Raw genomic sequence first — 13,718 nt, 5'->3', positions numbered from 1 at the left:
ATCAGACTGAAGGACTGTTCTAAGCATATCCAACATTGCACTTGCTGTGTATGTAGAAAGCAGGAATAGCAGCCTTAAGAGGTAGGTGGTGTTAGCTGTGGAAATCAGCAGTTTTCAAAGGATGTGGTTTGGTTTTATAAAATCGTTGTCTGATTTATTTTTAAAGGAACTGGATCTTACAAATCCCAAAACATTCAGAAACCTGGCCAAGCCCATGGGAGCTCAAACAGAGGACAGGTTAGCCCAATATAAGAAGCGATACAAGGATTGGGAAGATCCCAATGGTAAGTAATAATCCATCCTGCAGAAAGAGCAGAGGAACATGCACCTGTCGTTATAGGAGGGACTCACGGTTCTTTTTATAATGTGGGTAAAGAGATCTGGATATGGATGTGTAGAACTCTACCATGGGGTTTTTTTTGTGACAGTCCAACAAAGTCTAAATTAGAACAAATGGACATTGGCTTTCTTTTTGTGTTTGCTTGTTTTAAATCTAAATGACACCTTTGTTTATATGTAACAAAAAAGGACAGAACAGTTGCACGTTTAGATGAGTTTAATATTATATTAGATACTGGAACCAGCTGTGTCCACTAATACAGTTTGATTGCTACTGCATGAAAATTAGTAGTACAAAGAATGCAAATGCTCCTGCATTGGCAGTATTCTAGCTTTTTCATTTCTAATCTTAAAGTGTGGTTTTTTTTGGCTAAGGAAACAGCAGCGTCTTAGCTAAAAAGGCCTCAGGATAAGATGCAATTAAGTTACCTAGTCATGATTTTAGAGCTTCCTTATATATTGAAAACAAAACTTTTGTGTTTGGCAAGACAAATTTTCTTGTGTGCTTTCATTGAAGATAGAGGCCTGTTTAACTACTGCTGTTCTATGTCAAACAGCAGTAGATGGTGAAGACATTCATTTTTAGAAACAAATCAGTATTTTCTAAGTGTGCTTGTGCAGACATTTGGCCATGAAATTGAGAAAGTAAAAGCTGTACAAAATCTGTAGGCAACAGTTCTGATGCGTATTTCTGCCCAAGATTTTGAATCCATAGTAAAAAATAAGACCAAAAAAGATCTTTTTTAAAATGTTTCTTCAGCAGAAATCACCATAGTTGCACTGCAACATTTCAATTAGTTAAAATAAAAAATGAGTAACCATTCAGTATTGCTTTGCAGAACCCTATCGAATTAAGGCTACTGCTTTGCAGCCCAAACTCAAGTGACAAAACATAAAGCTTTCAGGCATCTGAGAATGAAAATTACAAATTCCAATTCTGAATGTGTCCAAGGTCGCAGAGTAATTAAAATGCAGTGTTAATTTTTTTTTCCATTAGTATTGATTCTGTCACCTAACTACTTTATTTCTCCTATGTTTATGATTTTTAATCTGCAGGGGAAACCCCAGCTTATCACTATGGGACTCACTATTCCTCAGCCATGATCGTGGCTTCCTATCTTGTCCGGATGGAGCCTTTTACTCAGATTTTCTTACGGTTACAGGTAAAAATTACATCACCTCACTTCAAATTTCCTACCAGACATCACTGGGAAATAAGATCAGTCAGCTTTGTTTTCATCAAATATCGTAGAAGAAGCACCTTTTAACAGAGTTCTTATTGCCTGGCAGGTTTTTGATATGGCTTTTTAAAAGATGTGAGGAATTCACCTTTTTTTTTTTCCCCTTGTAGTTTGAACATTTTTCTAAATGTACGCAAAACAAAGTAGCAGCAGACAAAAACCAAAATGAGTTTTGTGGTGAAAAATATTTTGCTGTTTCTCTGAAAGAGACTAAATTTGAGATCAGACAGATGACTCTTTTCCTAAAGTTTTGTATATCTGTACCTATATTTTCTGTTATCATGTACCTGAAAGCAATGCAGCTGATTGGATTGGTTGCATTAAAGAAAGAAATGTGCTATGTTCTAGTGTCTTCATTTGGCAGAGGATGTTCTGATTTGCCTTCCTGGCAAAGCCTGCCATGCTGAGGGATGCTGTGACACTGATGTACTGCTCTCTCTGCCCGGCAGGGCGGTCACTTCGACCTGGCTGACCGCATGTTCCACAGCGTGCGCGAGGCCTGGTACTCCGCCTCCAAGCACAACATGGCAGACGTGAAGGAGCTCATCCCGGAGTTCTTCTACCTCCCCGAGTTCCTGCTCAATTCCAACAATTTTGACCTAGGTAGGCAAAAAGAACTTTATAGCAGCGCTGTGGGTGGGAGAACAGAGCCAGAGAGACTTCAGGTATTTTCTCAAGCCATGAGTGTTCATTGGAAGCAGTTTAATACAAAGTGTCTTCTGAGAATTGCAGAACTAGTCCCTGAAAAGACTTTTGTTTGGAGCGGTGTATTTTGTCAAGTTTGAGTTTTTTACCAGTTCTAAATGCACTGATAATCATGTTTTACGTAGAGTTTCTCTGCTTTGCATTTTTATCCATGTAACCTATTCTTTGTTGTTTATTTTTCAAGCTTATCAAAATCTGTTTGACAAATCTTCACTTTTAAACTTCATTTGAAAATATTCCTAAGGGTTTTTTGAATTGTCACAGCGGTTGTGACAGTGATTATTCAGCAGGAGTCATATAGGAGACCTGTTTGTTGGAGATGCATGTTACTTATTATATGTCACTCAACACTGGCATTAAGCTCTTATATTCGGAGCTCTGTGCTGTGATTCTATTACCAATAACAAAGATTAGTCAAGTCATAGGTTTTAATGGCCTGCAAGCCTTTATTCAAAATCTATTTTAACAGATTGGAAGCACAACCTTACAAAAAAAGAAAAGCAAACCCCATAGAACACTCTGCAAAACCTCTTCCATCTATATTTTACATTAAGGAATATGGGTATTACTGAAAAAATGTTGAGCTCTTGTCCACTTATCTTTGTATCTGATAATTTTGGACTGTAACCATTGGAAATTCTTCATTGAGCATTTGGACCAACAGTGGAAAAGGCTCTTTTGGGAACAATTGTCAAACACTGGCTGAACAAGTGTCAAACACATTACCACCTTTGATTGTGGTAATTGTAGCAATCCTGCTTTCCCATCCTCCCGGGTGAAAAGAAAGGAAGATTTGGAGTTCAGTGGTGCAAGTAATGTTTCTGTTGGAGCATTGCACTTATTTTTTGTGTGTCCCTGTAAAGTTGGAAATTTGTAGGTGTGGAATTGCCTCTTGACAAGAAGTGACATAACAAGAATATAACTAAGGAGTTTTACCAAATATATTTTTGTTGATCACAACATGCCACTATTTGATGTCCAGAGTGAGAAGGTGGCTGTCCAGGACAGAGTGAATGTATTGTGCCCAGGCCATGGGCATATCAGGGGAATTGCCAGTATCCTTAGGCATGGAGCTTGTGGGGGATACCAGTTAGCTCTGCACTGTTAGGAAATGAGTATTTGGCTGCACATCACAGGAGTACCAGCTATTCTCAGGAGTAAAACAACAATTTCATTCTATGATAAAATGCTGTTTTCCTCTTCAGAAGCCTTGGTGAGGAGTATTTGAATTCTTTCTGCTGAAGGCAATCTTACATGAACAACTGAGGCAGAATTTTTCATGTTTTATTGCCTGACATTTAAAACCACAATAGTATTTTAAATAAAAGACTGAAATGGCTTCCTTTATGCATACATGATATTAGACTTTGATTCTTTTTTTCTTTTTTTTAACTTATTTCAGCTTTGCTGTTGCAGTTTAGTTTCAGTGCTTCTGTCCAAATTTTTTCCTTCTTTTTCTTTTTATTAGGTTGTAAACAAAATGGCACTAAACTTGGTGATGTAATACTCCCTCCATGGGCAAAAGGAGATCCTCGTGAGTTTATCAGAGTCCATCGGGAGGTAATTTGAATTTTAATGGTGACAGTAGAATGTCTGTTGGGACTTTCCACTGCACATTAATCTAAGCTCAATTTGTGCAGTCACATGCCAGTCTGTGAGTTCGGGGTTGGTGTCTGAGTGTTGCCAAGGTCTGTAGAACCAGCGTTTCCTCTCCTTCCTTTTTGGCTACAGAGTACTTTGAGGCAAGACTTGCTTCAATGAAAAGCTTTGTCAAAATGTATCAAAAATATGTCAAATCATGTTCTGCATTTCTCCTTGTGGCAAGTATAGTAAACTCAAGCAATGAGCAATTTGTCTCATTTTAATGCATGCCTTCTGAATTTCAGGCTCTGGAATGTGACTTTGTGAGTGCTCACCTGCATGAGTGGATTGACTTGATCTTTGGCTATAAACAGCAAGGTCCTGCTGCAGTAGAAGCTGTAAATGTCTTTCACCATCTCTTCTATGAGGGACAAGTGGACATATATAACATCAATGATCCTTTAAAAGAGACAGCTACCATAGGATTCATTAATAACTTCGGACAGATACCAAAGCAGGTAAACCCTTCATGGAATTCTTATTTGCCAGTTAACACTCAAATTGAAATGTGTTGATATAAAACAGGAAGGTGTTTTAGGAGTGAAATTTTTTGGGAGTATTTATTCATAAATATTCTTCCAGTGATACAAAATCATTTCTGTTTCCATCATAAATTACACAAAGATTGACTTTGAGCTTTACTTATGAGATTAGAAATGTCTTTTTTTCCCCTTTACATCCTTAAAATAAAGGTGTAATGAATTATAGCTCAACTCTAAAAATCAGCATAAAAACAAAGGGAAGTATGTTCCTGCTGCAAAGTCATGGGGGAGGAATGAAAGTGCAACTTCAAAGTAATGCCCAGTGCTAAGGTATTTGAAGCTACCCTGTAATAAAACAATTTCTATAATAACTTCTGCTTCTTTTTTTTACCCTAGTCTCATGGGTGATTTGCTCTTGTAGGGCAGCTGTAGTTAAGCTGTAAAGACCAGTTTTTGGTGCAGCTTTAAAGTTTGTGTTCTCTTCAAGAGACTACATTAAATAACTCAATGTAATATTAAATCTGGGGGTTCAGGTTTGAGAGGGTCTCAGTGTTGGTGGTTTTGATTTGAGTTTTTTATTGGGCATTTCTTTGGAGTCTTTTTACTAGCCAGTAAAAATCTTAAATATCTTCGGTAAATATTTCCAATCCTAGATCTGGTGGAAGCCACAGATACCTTCAGCAATTGGCTGGGAACTCGAGCCATGTGTTGGAAACTCTAAACTCAACTCTCAGCACATGTTTCAGGACAGCCACAAGATCTTTCCTGTGGCAACTCACTTAGAGCTGTCTGTCTCTCATTGCTTGGAAGGAAGGCTGAGAACTGCTTCTGTGGCTTTTCTCCTTTCCCTTCCTTGCTCTCTCTCAATAATCTAATTATGTAGTGGCTGTAGGGTTTTCTCCTCTTATGTAATAACCAATCCTTCTGTTGTGATGATAATCAGACGTGGCCCAGCTAAAGCCAGATGAACAGACAGGGACTGGGGCAGAGGGCAGGGCAATAGAAGAGCGCTGCAGCAGAGTTCAGAGCTCTGCCTGCATCCTCAGATGCCTGTTAGGTACAAAGCTGTGGTGAAATCTACCAGGAACTGCATGATGCTTTGCTGGAGGAAATAGGCTGCAGTAAACTTGGGAAACTCAAAACTTCCTTGATGGTGAGTGCTCTTGGAGCACATTTTTATGTAACTGTAGAGTTTTGCTGTTTCCCTTTGTTATTTTCTATGGGGGATCCAGGGCAGGCTCTCTCAGTGACATAGCTGCTGTGCATTTTTGCACTCCTTTCCTGCACAATGTAACATGCATCTTCTTTGTCCCATCTCTTCCACTAGTAATGTGCCTGGCAGTTTGGGTTTATAATTTAAAAACTTAGGATGCAAAACATTGCAGAGCTGGTGGTGTGTTTGGAAGAGGGCTTTCAAAGACTCCATCAGGGTACCGAGATGCCACGTCCTGAGGGGGCAGAGCAACTTTGCTCCTTTTTGGTTTTCATATTGTTTGTTGAAGGTTTTTGAAATGTTCACCATGACTTATTAGTGAATACTGAGAGCAGTAAAGCATTTGCTTACCTGCAGAATTTTTAGAAGATATATTGGATGTAATTATGATCTTTTTAAGCTAATGCCCTTGTAAACCTGTAATTTTTGATGATCATTAGTTTCTTGATGAATTTCAGCTCTTCAAAAAACCCCACCCACCAAAGCGTGTTAGAAGCCGTCTGAATGGAGAGGCTGTGGGAACCTCTGTGCCCCCTGGTTCCACAGGTGACAAGATCTTTTTCCATCATTTGGACAACCTGCGGCCATCTCTTGCCCCAGTAAAAGGTAAACTTTAAACTCACAGTAGTTATTGCTACTTCTTTGCCCAAGCATTCAGAGATCGTACTTTTCCATCTTTTTCTTACTTCTAATGTTCTTACTGCCCATAGTTTTGTGAGAGAGACAAATTCAAAGTACCCTAATGCTGTACAATTCTGTTCTTAGCTACTTTAAAGGAACTTGGGAAACACCATAGCTGTACCAGTTTAATATGACATTTTTAAATAGAGGCATAAAATGGAGCCCAAGCACTATTAAACTCTTAATAAGTTTGAATTCAATGAGCAACATTCCGAGTTGGTTTTGGGCCTGTGATAGCCTCTGTTTTTGTGATTTTCACAGCAAAATGATTATTTATCACATAAATAACCACAAAAATATCACATAAATGCCGAGAAATACTAAGGAATGTTGGCAGGAAAGTATGGTGTTGGTAGCTGCACTGAGACAAAAGAAAGTGGTTTTTGACTTCAAATCTGACATTGGACTGAACAAAACTTAATTGTCTGCAAGTCAGGTAAATGCTATACAGGGATTTCTTTCCTAGCTGAGTAAAGCAATCTGTGGCTCCCTGCTGTAAGGAGAGAAGGACGTTCTATTAAATGGGGCATAGCAGGGCTTAGAGAGAAGACTCTTAAGTCAGGAAATTAGAAAGCACTAATCTGTATTTGGCTCTGCATTTCTTAGGAGTGGAGCAAAAGTTGCCATCACTGCAGCTGATGTAAAGAATGTGTAAATAGCCACTAAAGAGACCTTGCTCTGGAAGAGCAGCAGGTACTTAAAGGGATCAGATAGTATATGTCTCTCTCAGCTATAAAACATAACCCCATCTTCTCTTTCAGAGCTCAAGGAGCCTGTGGGGCAGATCGTGTGTACTGATAAAGGCATTCTGGCAGTAGAACAGAACAAGCTTCTCATCCCACCCACGTGGAATAAAACATTTGCCTGGGGCTATGCAGACCTCAGCTGCAGACTGGGTACCTATGAGTCAGACAAGGTTTGTAATCTGAAATTTTTTCCAGCAATCAGTACTCAATAGTGAAAAAACATAACAATGAACGTTTATTTCACATGTGAATGAAATAATCTTCTGCTGCATCAGGTTTTTTTGCTCCCTCTTGAGGGTCTTCACCAGGATGCTGGCAGAATAGCATTAACTCATAACAGTGTTTTACCAGGTCTTAGTGATCTAATGCGTGCAAGGTGGCAGCCAGGTTTTTATTTTTTATCCTACGAAGTAGTAGTTCTGCAAGTAATTCTTTGTTTTCTGTATTTTTAGGCTGTGATTGTTTATGAATGCTTGTCAGAATGGGGTCAGATCCTGTGTGCCATTTGCCCCAACCCCAAACTAGTTATCACTGGAGGAACAAGCACAGCAGTCTGTGTGTGGGAAATGGGTGTCTCCAAAGAAAAAGCTAAAGCCCTCACACTGAAACAGGTAAAATGGGATAAAGCTGGAAAGTAATGTTATAAGATCTAAGTAATTGTGTAATGGGTATTGCTCACCTTTGAAACCATGAGTCCAGCAGATCTCCAGAGAATGGAGTAGCTGAGATAGTGATCTGCATTGAAAGTGGGCAAAATGCATCTTGAAAATTGCATTGTTTTTAAGAATAGTGGTTCACCAGGAGCCTTCTAGAGACAAGGGGAATTTGATAGTGGTGTTAACAAAATTATACAGGTGAGTTTTGTGAAATGATCTGCTTTGTAGTGTTATGTGTAATACCCCCATCTAAAAACTGTGTCAAGAAGGACATAAAAGGAGGCAGCCTTAAAAGTTTATTTTCTTCTTTAAAAAAAAAATTAATTACTTTAATTATAGTACTTGTTAATCTAAAACAAACACCCATGCTTTAAAGTCAGCTGCAGCTAAGTGCAAAGTTTTGTGTGTTTACTAATTAAAAAACAAACCAAACAAATGTAATCAAAAAACCCAACCACAACTAAGTCAAGATATTCTAGCAGCTGTGTGTCGTTGTTATAGGTTGTGTTACTGTTCCATTAGCATCTTAATAGAAGAACTGCTTTTTAGAGGAAGTTCTTCCCTCAAATTTATGAAAAGAAATTTAGAGAATTATTTAGCAGCTTTCCTTGTGCAGTAATCACCTGTCCAAAGCTATTTTTCTGAAGTTTTTTACTTTAAAATTGTACATGATAAAACACTGTGTCTTAAATTTTGGGGCAGCATATTGGAATACATTTACTGTATTCAGTGAATTTTATTTTAACTGAGTTCATGTTAACTGAGTATGGAGCAGTAATCTGACTGTATTTCAGACTCTTTTTCCAATAGTTATATTAAGCCTAAAATGTAAAAATAGTGCCTAATATGAGTAGATGCTCATACTTTTCTCCTCTTGCCAGTTTGCTTTTTTGGCTGCAACTGTTTCTTGTCTCTTTTGTCTTCTCTTAGTCATCAGCAGTTACTGTAGGAGTCAGAATGTAATTTCCGGTGCAGCCTGGAACACTTTCTGACCTTATAAACAGGCTACTGATGCAGAACAGGGTTTTCTTCATTGGAAGGATCTGTAACATTAGACCCTTGAAATTTTGTTTTGTCAGAGCTCTTTTTAAATGGAAAAAATATTACTTTTACCATTTTCAGTTATAGAAATAGTTATCAACTGAAGACTTATAAGGTGGCTGCATCTTCTGATGGGATATTCTGGTTACATTATCTGAATCTTTCAGGTAAGAGGCTTTGATGTGGAATTTTTTGCTCTCTCCTGATTTCCACTTTTGCTCCTGACTTGTGTTTTGCAGGCACTGCTGGGTCACACTGACACTGTTACGTGCTTAACGGCATCGCTGGCGTATCACATAATTGTGAGTGGATCCCGGGATCGCACCTGCATCATCTGGGATCTGAATAAGCTCTCCTTCCTGACACAGCTCCGAGGGCACAGGGCTCCAATTTCAGCACTCTGTATAAATGAATTAACGGTGAGAGCCAAACTCGGTCCACCAGGCTGCAATGGGAACAGTAGCAAGAGTTGGAAATCATTAAACCAAAGGGAAAAAAACCACTAGGCTCTCCTGTTAATTTGGCAGAACTTGTATAACTCATCTGAAGACTGATTAACAACTGGTTTAGGAATAATTTGTGTCATTTGTCTAGAGCCATACGTGGGTGTATTCCATGCAGAGTGGCTTGAGCTCAGAAGAGGTTATTTATTAACAGTTCTGGAAGCAGTGTAGTTAGTGTGACATTCCAAGTGAGCTGCCAGATCTGCCACAGGAGCAAAGAAGAGCTCTTAATACATGATCTTGATTAGCTTCTCTTGTCTTAAGCTGAATTTAAAGGAAATAAAGAGATACCTTGGATGACAATGCAGTGCCAGTTGTAATGGAAACAGACTTATCCTAAAAGCTTCTGTCCCTGGTGGTCCTATGAGTTACAAGCCACCATTTATCCAGCTCCCATGCATGGCCATCAAGGCTGGATGGACCCTGTTGCAGCTGGAGCAGTGGTTGAAATCAAGACAAGAGAGGGCTGTAATGCAAGCAGGGGGTAGCAAGTACAGTTTATTAGCTGTTGGTGGTCTAGCTGTAGTGCTTCCAGTGCTTTAGACTGCAGCTCCTGTTTCCCTCTGCACTAGTTTGGACTGTTCTCAATAAGGAAGCAGATGAAATTTAAGGTGGTACATATTTGTGAAAAAGAGCAGTGTCAACATGAGCAGTCTTTGGAAACTGAAAGTACTAAAAATAGGCTGTTGGATTTTTATGCTATGAAAAAGTGGAGGAATTGGTCGACTCATTCTATGCTGAATAGAACAAATTGGTTGCTAGTAAGTGTAGTTTTCTAGGTAGAGTTTGAAAAAAGAAAAATCATATAATCCTAAAGGTTCCTTCAGCTGGCCAGATGCCCCTTGAATAGAACTTCCTGAAAAGTGCCAGCCTTGCAACTTGACTTATAAATAACCTTGACTTACATTTTTTGCTGAAGTATACCTGCAACTTTGTATTGAAATCTGGAGGTGTTATTTGTCTTTGCAGGGCGACATTGTATCATGTGCTGGCACTTACATCCATGTGTGGAGCATTAATGGCAGCCCTACTGCAAGTGTAAACACCTTCACTGGCCGAAGCCAGCAAATCATGTGTTGTTTTGTGTCAGAGATGAATGAGTGGGACACCCAGAATGTCATCGTAACGGGGCATTCGGATGGAGTTGTCCGGGTAAGTACCAGGAGTCACTGCCTGGAAAATAAAGCTTATGCCTTGATGGTGGTAGTATTTAGAAAAGTCATGCCTATCCAGGACAACACAGTGTTCTGACCAGGACCTAAAGCAGTCCTGCTTTATTTGGGAATTTCACCTGAACAGTTCTTTTTCCTTTTTTGATGCCCCCACTGGGATGTGGTAACCAGCAATAGTCAGCAGAGCGTACATTTTCCTTCCTGCTCTGTTTTGGTCACCAGCTTTCATACCTGGAGACTATTGCTTTGGTTCACCATTTTAATTTCACACACCTTGAGACAATTAATTTTGCTTGGCTAGAAAGAAAAGAGAAACTTAGTGTCATCTCTGATCACTACATGTCTAACCCAACTTGCAGTACTTTTGGGTGCAGCTTTAACCAGAGTCTGCTGGTCAGACAGCTGTATGGAGTGGATTCAGGCATGAACACAGATGTCCTCTTATAGTTTCTAGTCCTCAAAAACAGAGTTTAGTATGGATGTGACCTGCCTTGCATGCTACCAGTGCAAATACACAGTTCTGCTAAGCCATTTTAACTCTTCGAGTAGCTCAGGATAAAGCCAAGAGCTCAGTAAGTGCCACTCTGCTTATCCCCTGTCCCTCCAGTTCTGGCGGATGGAGTTTTTGCAAGTGCCAGAAACACCAGCTCCAGAGCCTGTGGAAATGCTGGAAATGCAGGAGGACTGTCAGGATGCTCAAATAGGTATGTCTCCTGACAAGTGTTTGGTATTTCCCTGTTGTATCTAATCTTTGCTATAGGTAGGTCAAGTCCTGTGGTTATACAGTGCAGAATGGAATGATGGAGATTTTATCTCAAAAGACAGTAAATATCCAGTGGGCACAATGAACAGAGCATCTGAGTTCCGTGTTCACCACCTTACTTAGTTTCATGTGCTACAAGTAAGAAAAAATGTTGCCATCGTAGCTTTTTGTTCTGTGAAGGTGGAACTTTTCTCTATGTTTGTTTTGGCTGTTGGCACACTCAATGGATTGTCCAAATGCTAGATATTTTTTAGTGTGAAATGGGATTATAGCATAACAGCTAAGTTGAATCTACTGATAGAACAGCTTAAACAAGACAAGCAATGATATCCCTTTCTGCTCTTGGAAGATTTTGGTCTGTGCCTTATGACTGTTTCTTTTATCCATCTCATCTTCCTCCTGCACTCTTCATATTGAAGATATGATCTGGATTTGGATCTGAATCTCATTACACTCATAAGTAATTATTATATAAGTACAGCTTTTGGTTATTTTCAGTGTCACTTGGAGTATAAAATGTCTTTGTTAATTGCTCTTTTGTGTTAACAAGTTGTGTTATTAACAAGTCTGCATCATATTTTTCAGTCAGAGTTTCAGCATAGCTGACTGCTTACTTGTGTAAATTTTGCTGAAAGGTTTTGCCAGCTTGAGTGTTTCTGAAGGTTTTGCTCCTTTTGTCTATCATAGTCTTCCTCAGAGGGACTGTTGTAGGAAATAGCTTCAGCTAAGGCATGTCGTTCTCTGGCAAAACAGAAAAAGTGAAAAAAAAGTGCAAAAAATAGGAATGGTGTGGTTCCTGGCAGGAGCTGAATCTCTGAAAAGGCTCTGAGATGCCTGCATGCGGTGTCCCTCTCTCAGCAGTCGGTGCCCATTGGGTTGCAGGCAGTGCAGCAGCAGAATAAGGAAAAAGCTCAGGCCATAACCAGGTTCACTAACAGTGCCTTGTCCCCTGTTGTGCCAATCCAGGGCAGGAAGCCCATGAAGAGGACAGCAGTGACTCCGAGGCAGACGATGCATGCATAGGCCAGGACACAAAAGTGCAGGAGAGCCAGAGCCAACCAAGCAGCACCAGCCACAGGCCTCGGTCATCGTCAGCCAGAGCAGCAGCAGCATGGTCAGCAGACAGTGGCTCCGATGACTCCAGGCGTTGGTCAGACCAGCTCAGCTTGGATGAGAAAGATGGATTTATCTTTGTGAATTATTCGGAGGGACAAGCAAAAATGCATCCCCATGCTCAGGTTAACCACCCCCACCCCAGCTATGCTGAAGCACGGCACTACAGCAAGCTCAAACCAGGTAAAAGAAACCATGCACAGCCCTCAGTTTTATTCCTAAGTGAAATGTTATAGAAAAAGAGAAAAACTTGAATCTCTGAGGGAGATTTTTTTCTTAGCGCAAAGTTGCAGTTACAAGTGTGTTGGGGGAGGAGGGAACAAAAATGAGAATGAGCAGATTTACTTTATCCCCTCCCACTTCCTACTCCTTCGTAGGATACAGATGGGAGCGTCAGCTGGTATTCAGAAGCAAACTAACTATGCACACGGCATTTGATCGCAAAGACAACGCACACCCAGCAGAAATCACTGCGCTCGGCATCTCCAAGTGAGTAGCTCGCACATGAGGACTTCAAACATTTTTGGCTCTTGTCAGCAGGAAGAGGTGCTATTGTTCATAACTGTGTTCTGTCTTGCTTCTGTTTGGGGTAGTCTTCTTCAAGGACTGAGATAAAAACACTAAAGAGAGGGAGACCTGTTCCTGTGCACGGTGTTACACAGGGCGTTGCAGCTCCATTTCTCAGTTAGAGCAGGGCAGTTGGGGTGTTAGTCACCACACCAGTGCTTTACCATTTTGCATTCTCTGACATTTAAAATCGGGCATTGATGCTTGTGTGTTACCATGCCAGAGTTGTTGCAGGAATGCTTTTCCTTTTCCTTGCAGGGATCACAGCAGGATCCTGATCGGGGACGGCCGGGGCAGGGTGTTCAGCTGGTCAGTGAGCGATCAGCCGGGCCGGTCCGCGGCCGACCACTGGGTGAAGGACGAGGGTGTTGACAGCTGCTCGGGCTGCACCGTGCGCTTCTCACTTACCGAGAGGCGGCACCACTGCAGGAACTGTGGACAGCTATTCTGCCAGAAGTAAGCAGCCAACAGCCTCATTTGGGCTCTTTTCCATACAGAATTTTAGGTGGGGTAAAGGTGTAAAATACCACAGAACTCTTGTGAAAGACTGAGGCTGCCTAAACTGTGTGCAGGACTGTGAGGATGCTGATTTAGGGGCCACTAGCAGGTAGCCTCAGACAAAACTATGACATAGAGGATGTGTGTGAGCTCTCCTTACCCACAAACTGAACTGCAAGTCTCATCTCGGATCCACTGGGTCAGAGATGATATTTCTTGTTTTATCTGTCTGATCTGTCTAAACTGGTGACAGCAGCTGTTGCTAAGCTATCTGTCACACAGTTTCATTGTGTTGACTGTGTGGTGATCATTTGCGTTCAATTCTGCTTCTGCCACACTGCATTGCATCTCCATGTC

The 13,718-nt window shown here is 40.6% G+C and overlaps 1 protein-coding gene across 9 annotated transcripts in view; it reads left to right on the top strand.

The window, feature by feature from the left end:
• WDFY3 (WD repeat and FYVE domain containing 3) overlaps positions 1-13,718 on the top strand; it is a 155,346-nt gene that overhangs the window by 137,864 nt on the left and 3,764 nt on the right. For all 9 annotated transcript variants that reach the window (XM_038135829.1, XM_038135836.1, XM_038135834.1 and 6 more), the window contains 14 exons: positions 167-284; positions 1,396-1,502; positions 2,030-2,183; positions 3,754-3,845; positions 4,172-4,384; positions 6,080-6,227; positions 7,064-7,218; positions 7,501-7,659; positions 8,985-9,164; positions 10,218-10,400; positions 11,028-11,124; positions 12,150-12,479; positions 12,674-12,785; positions 13,122-13,319. In XM_038135829.1, coding sequence (XP_037991757.1) covers positions 167-284; positions 1,396-1,502; positions 2,030-2,183; positions 3,754-3,845; positions 4,172-4,384; positions 6,080-6,227; positions 7,064-7,218; positions 7,501-7,659; positions 8,985-9,164; positions 10,218-10,400; positions 11,028-11,124; positions 12,150-12,479; positions 12,674-12,785; positions 13,122-13,319 — 2,246 coding nt within the window. The remainder of the gene's footprint in view (positions 1-166; positions 285-1,395; positions 1,503-2,029; positions 2,184-3,753; positions 3,846-4,171; positions 4,385-6,079; positions 6,228-7,063; positions 7,219-7,500; positions 7,660-8,984; positions 9,165-10,217; positions 10,401-11,027; positions 11,125-12,149; positions 12,480-12,673; positions 12,786-13,121; positions 13,320-13,718) is intronic.

This window comes from Motacilla alba, chromosome 4 (assembly GCF_015832195.1).
Source record: "Motacilla alba alba isolate MOTALB_02 chromosome 4, Motacilla_alba_V1.0_pri, whole genome shotgun sequence".
Classification (NCBI taxonomy): domain Eukaryota; kingdom Metazoa; phylum Chordata; class Aves; order Passeriformes; family Motacillidae; genus Motacilla; species Motacilla alba.
This window is presented reverse-complemented; position numbering and strand designations above follow the sequence as displayed.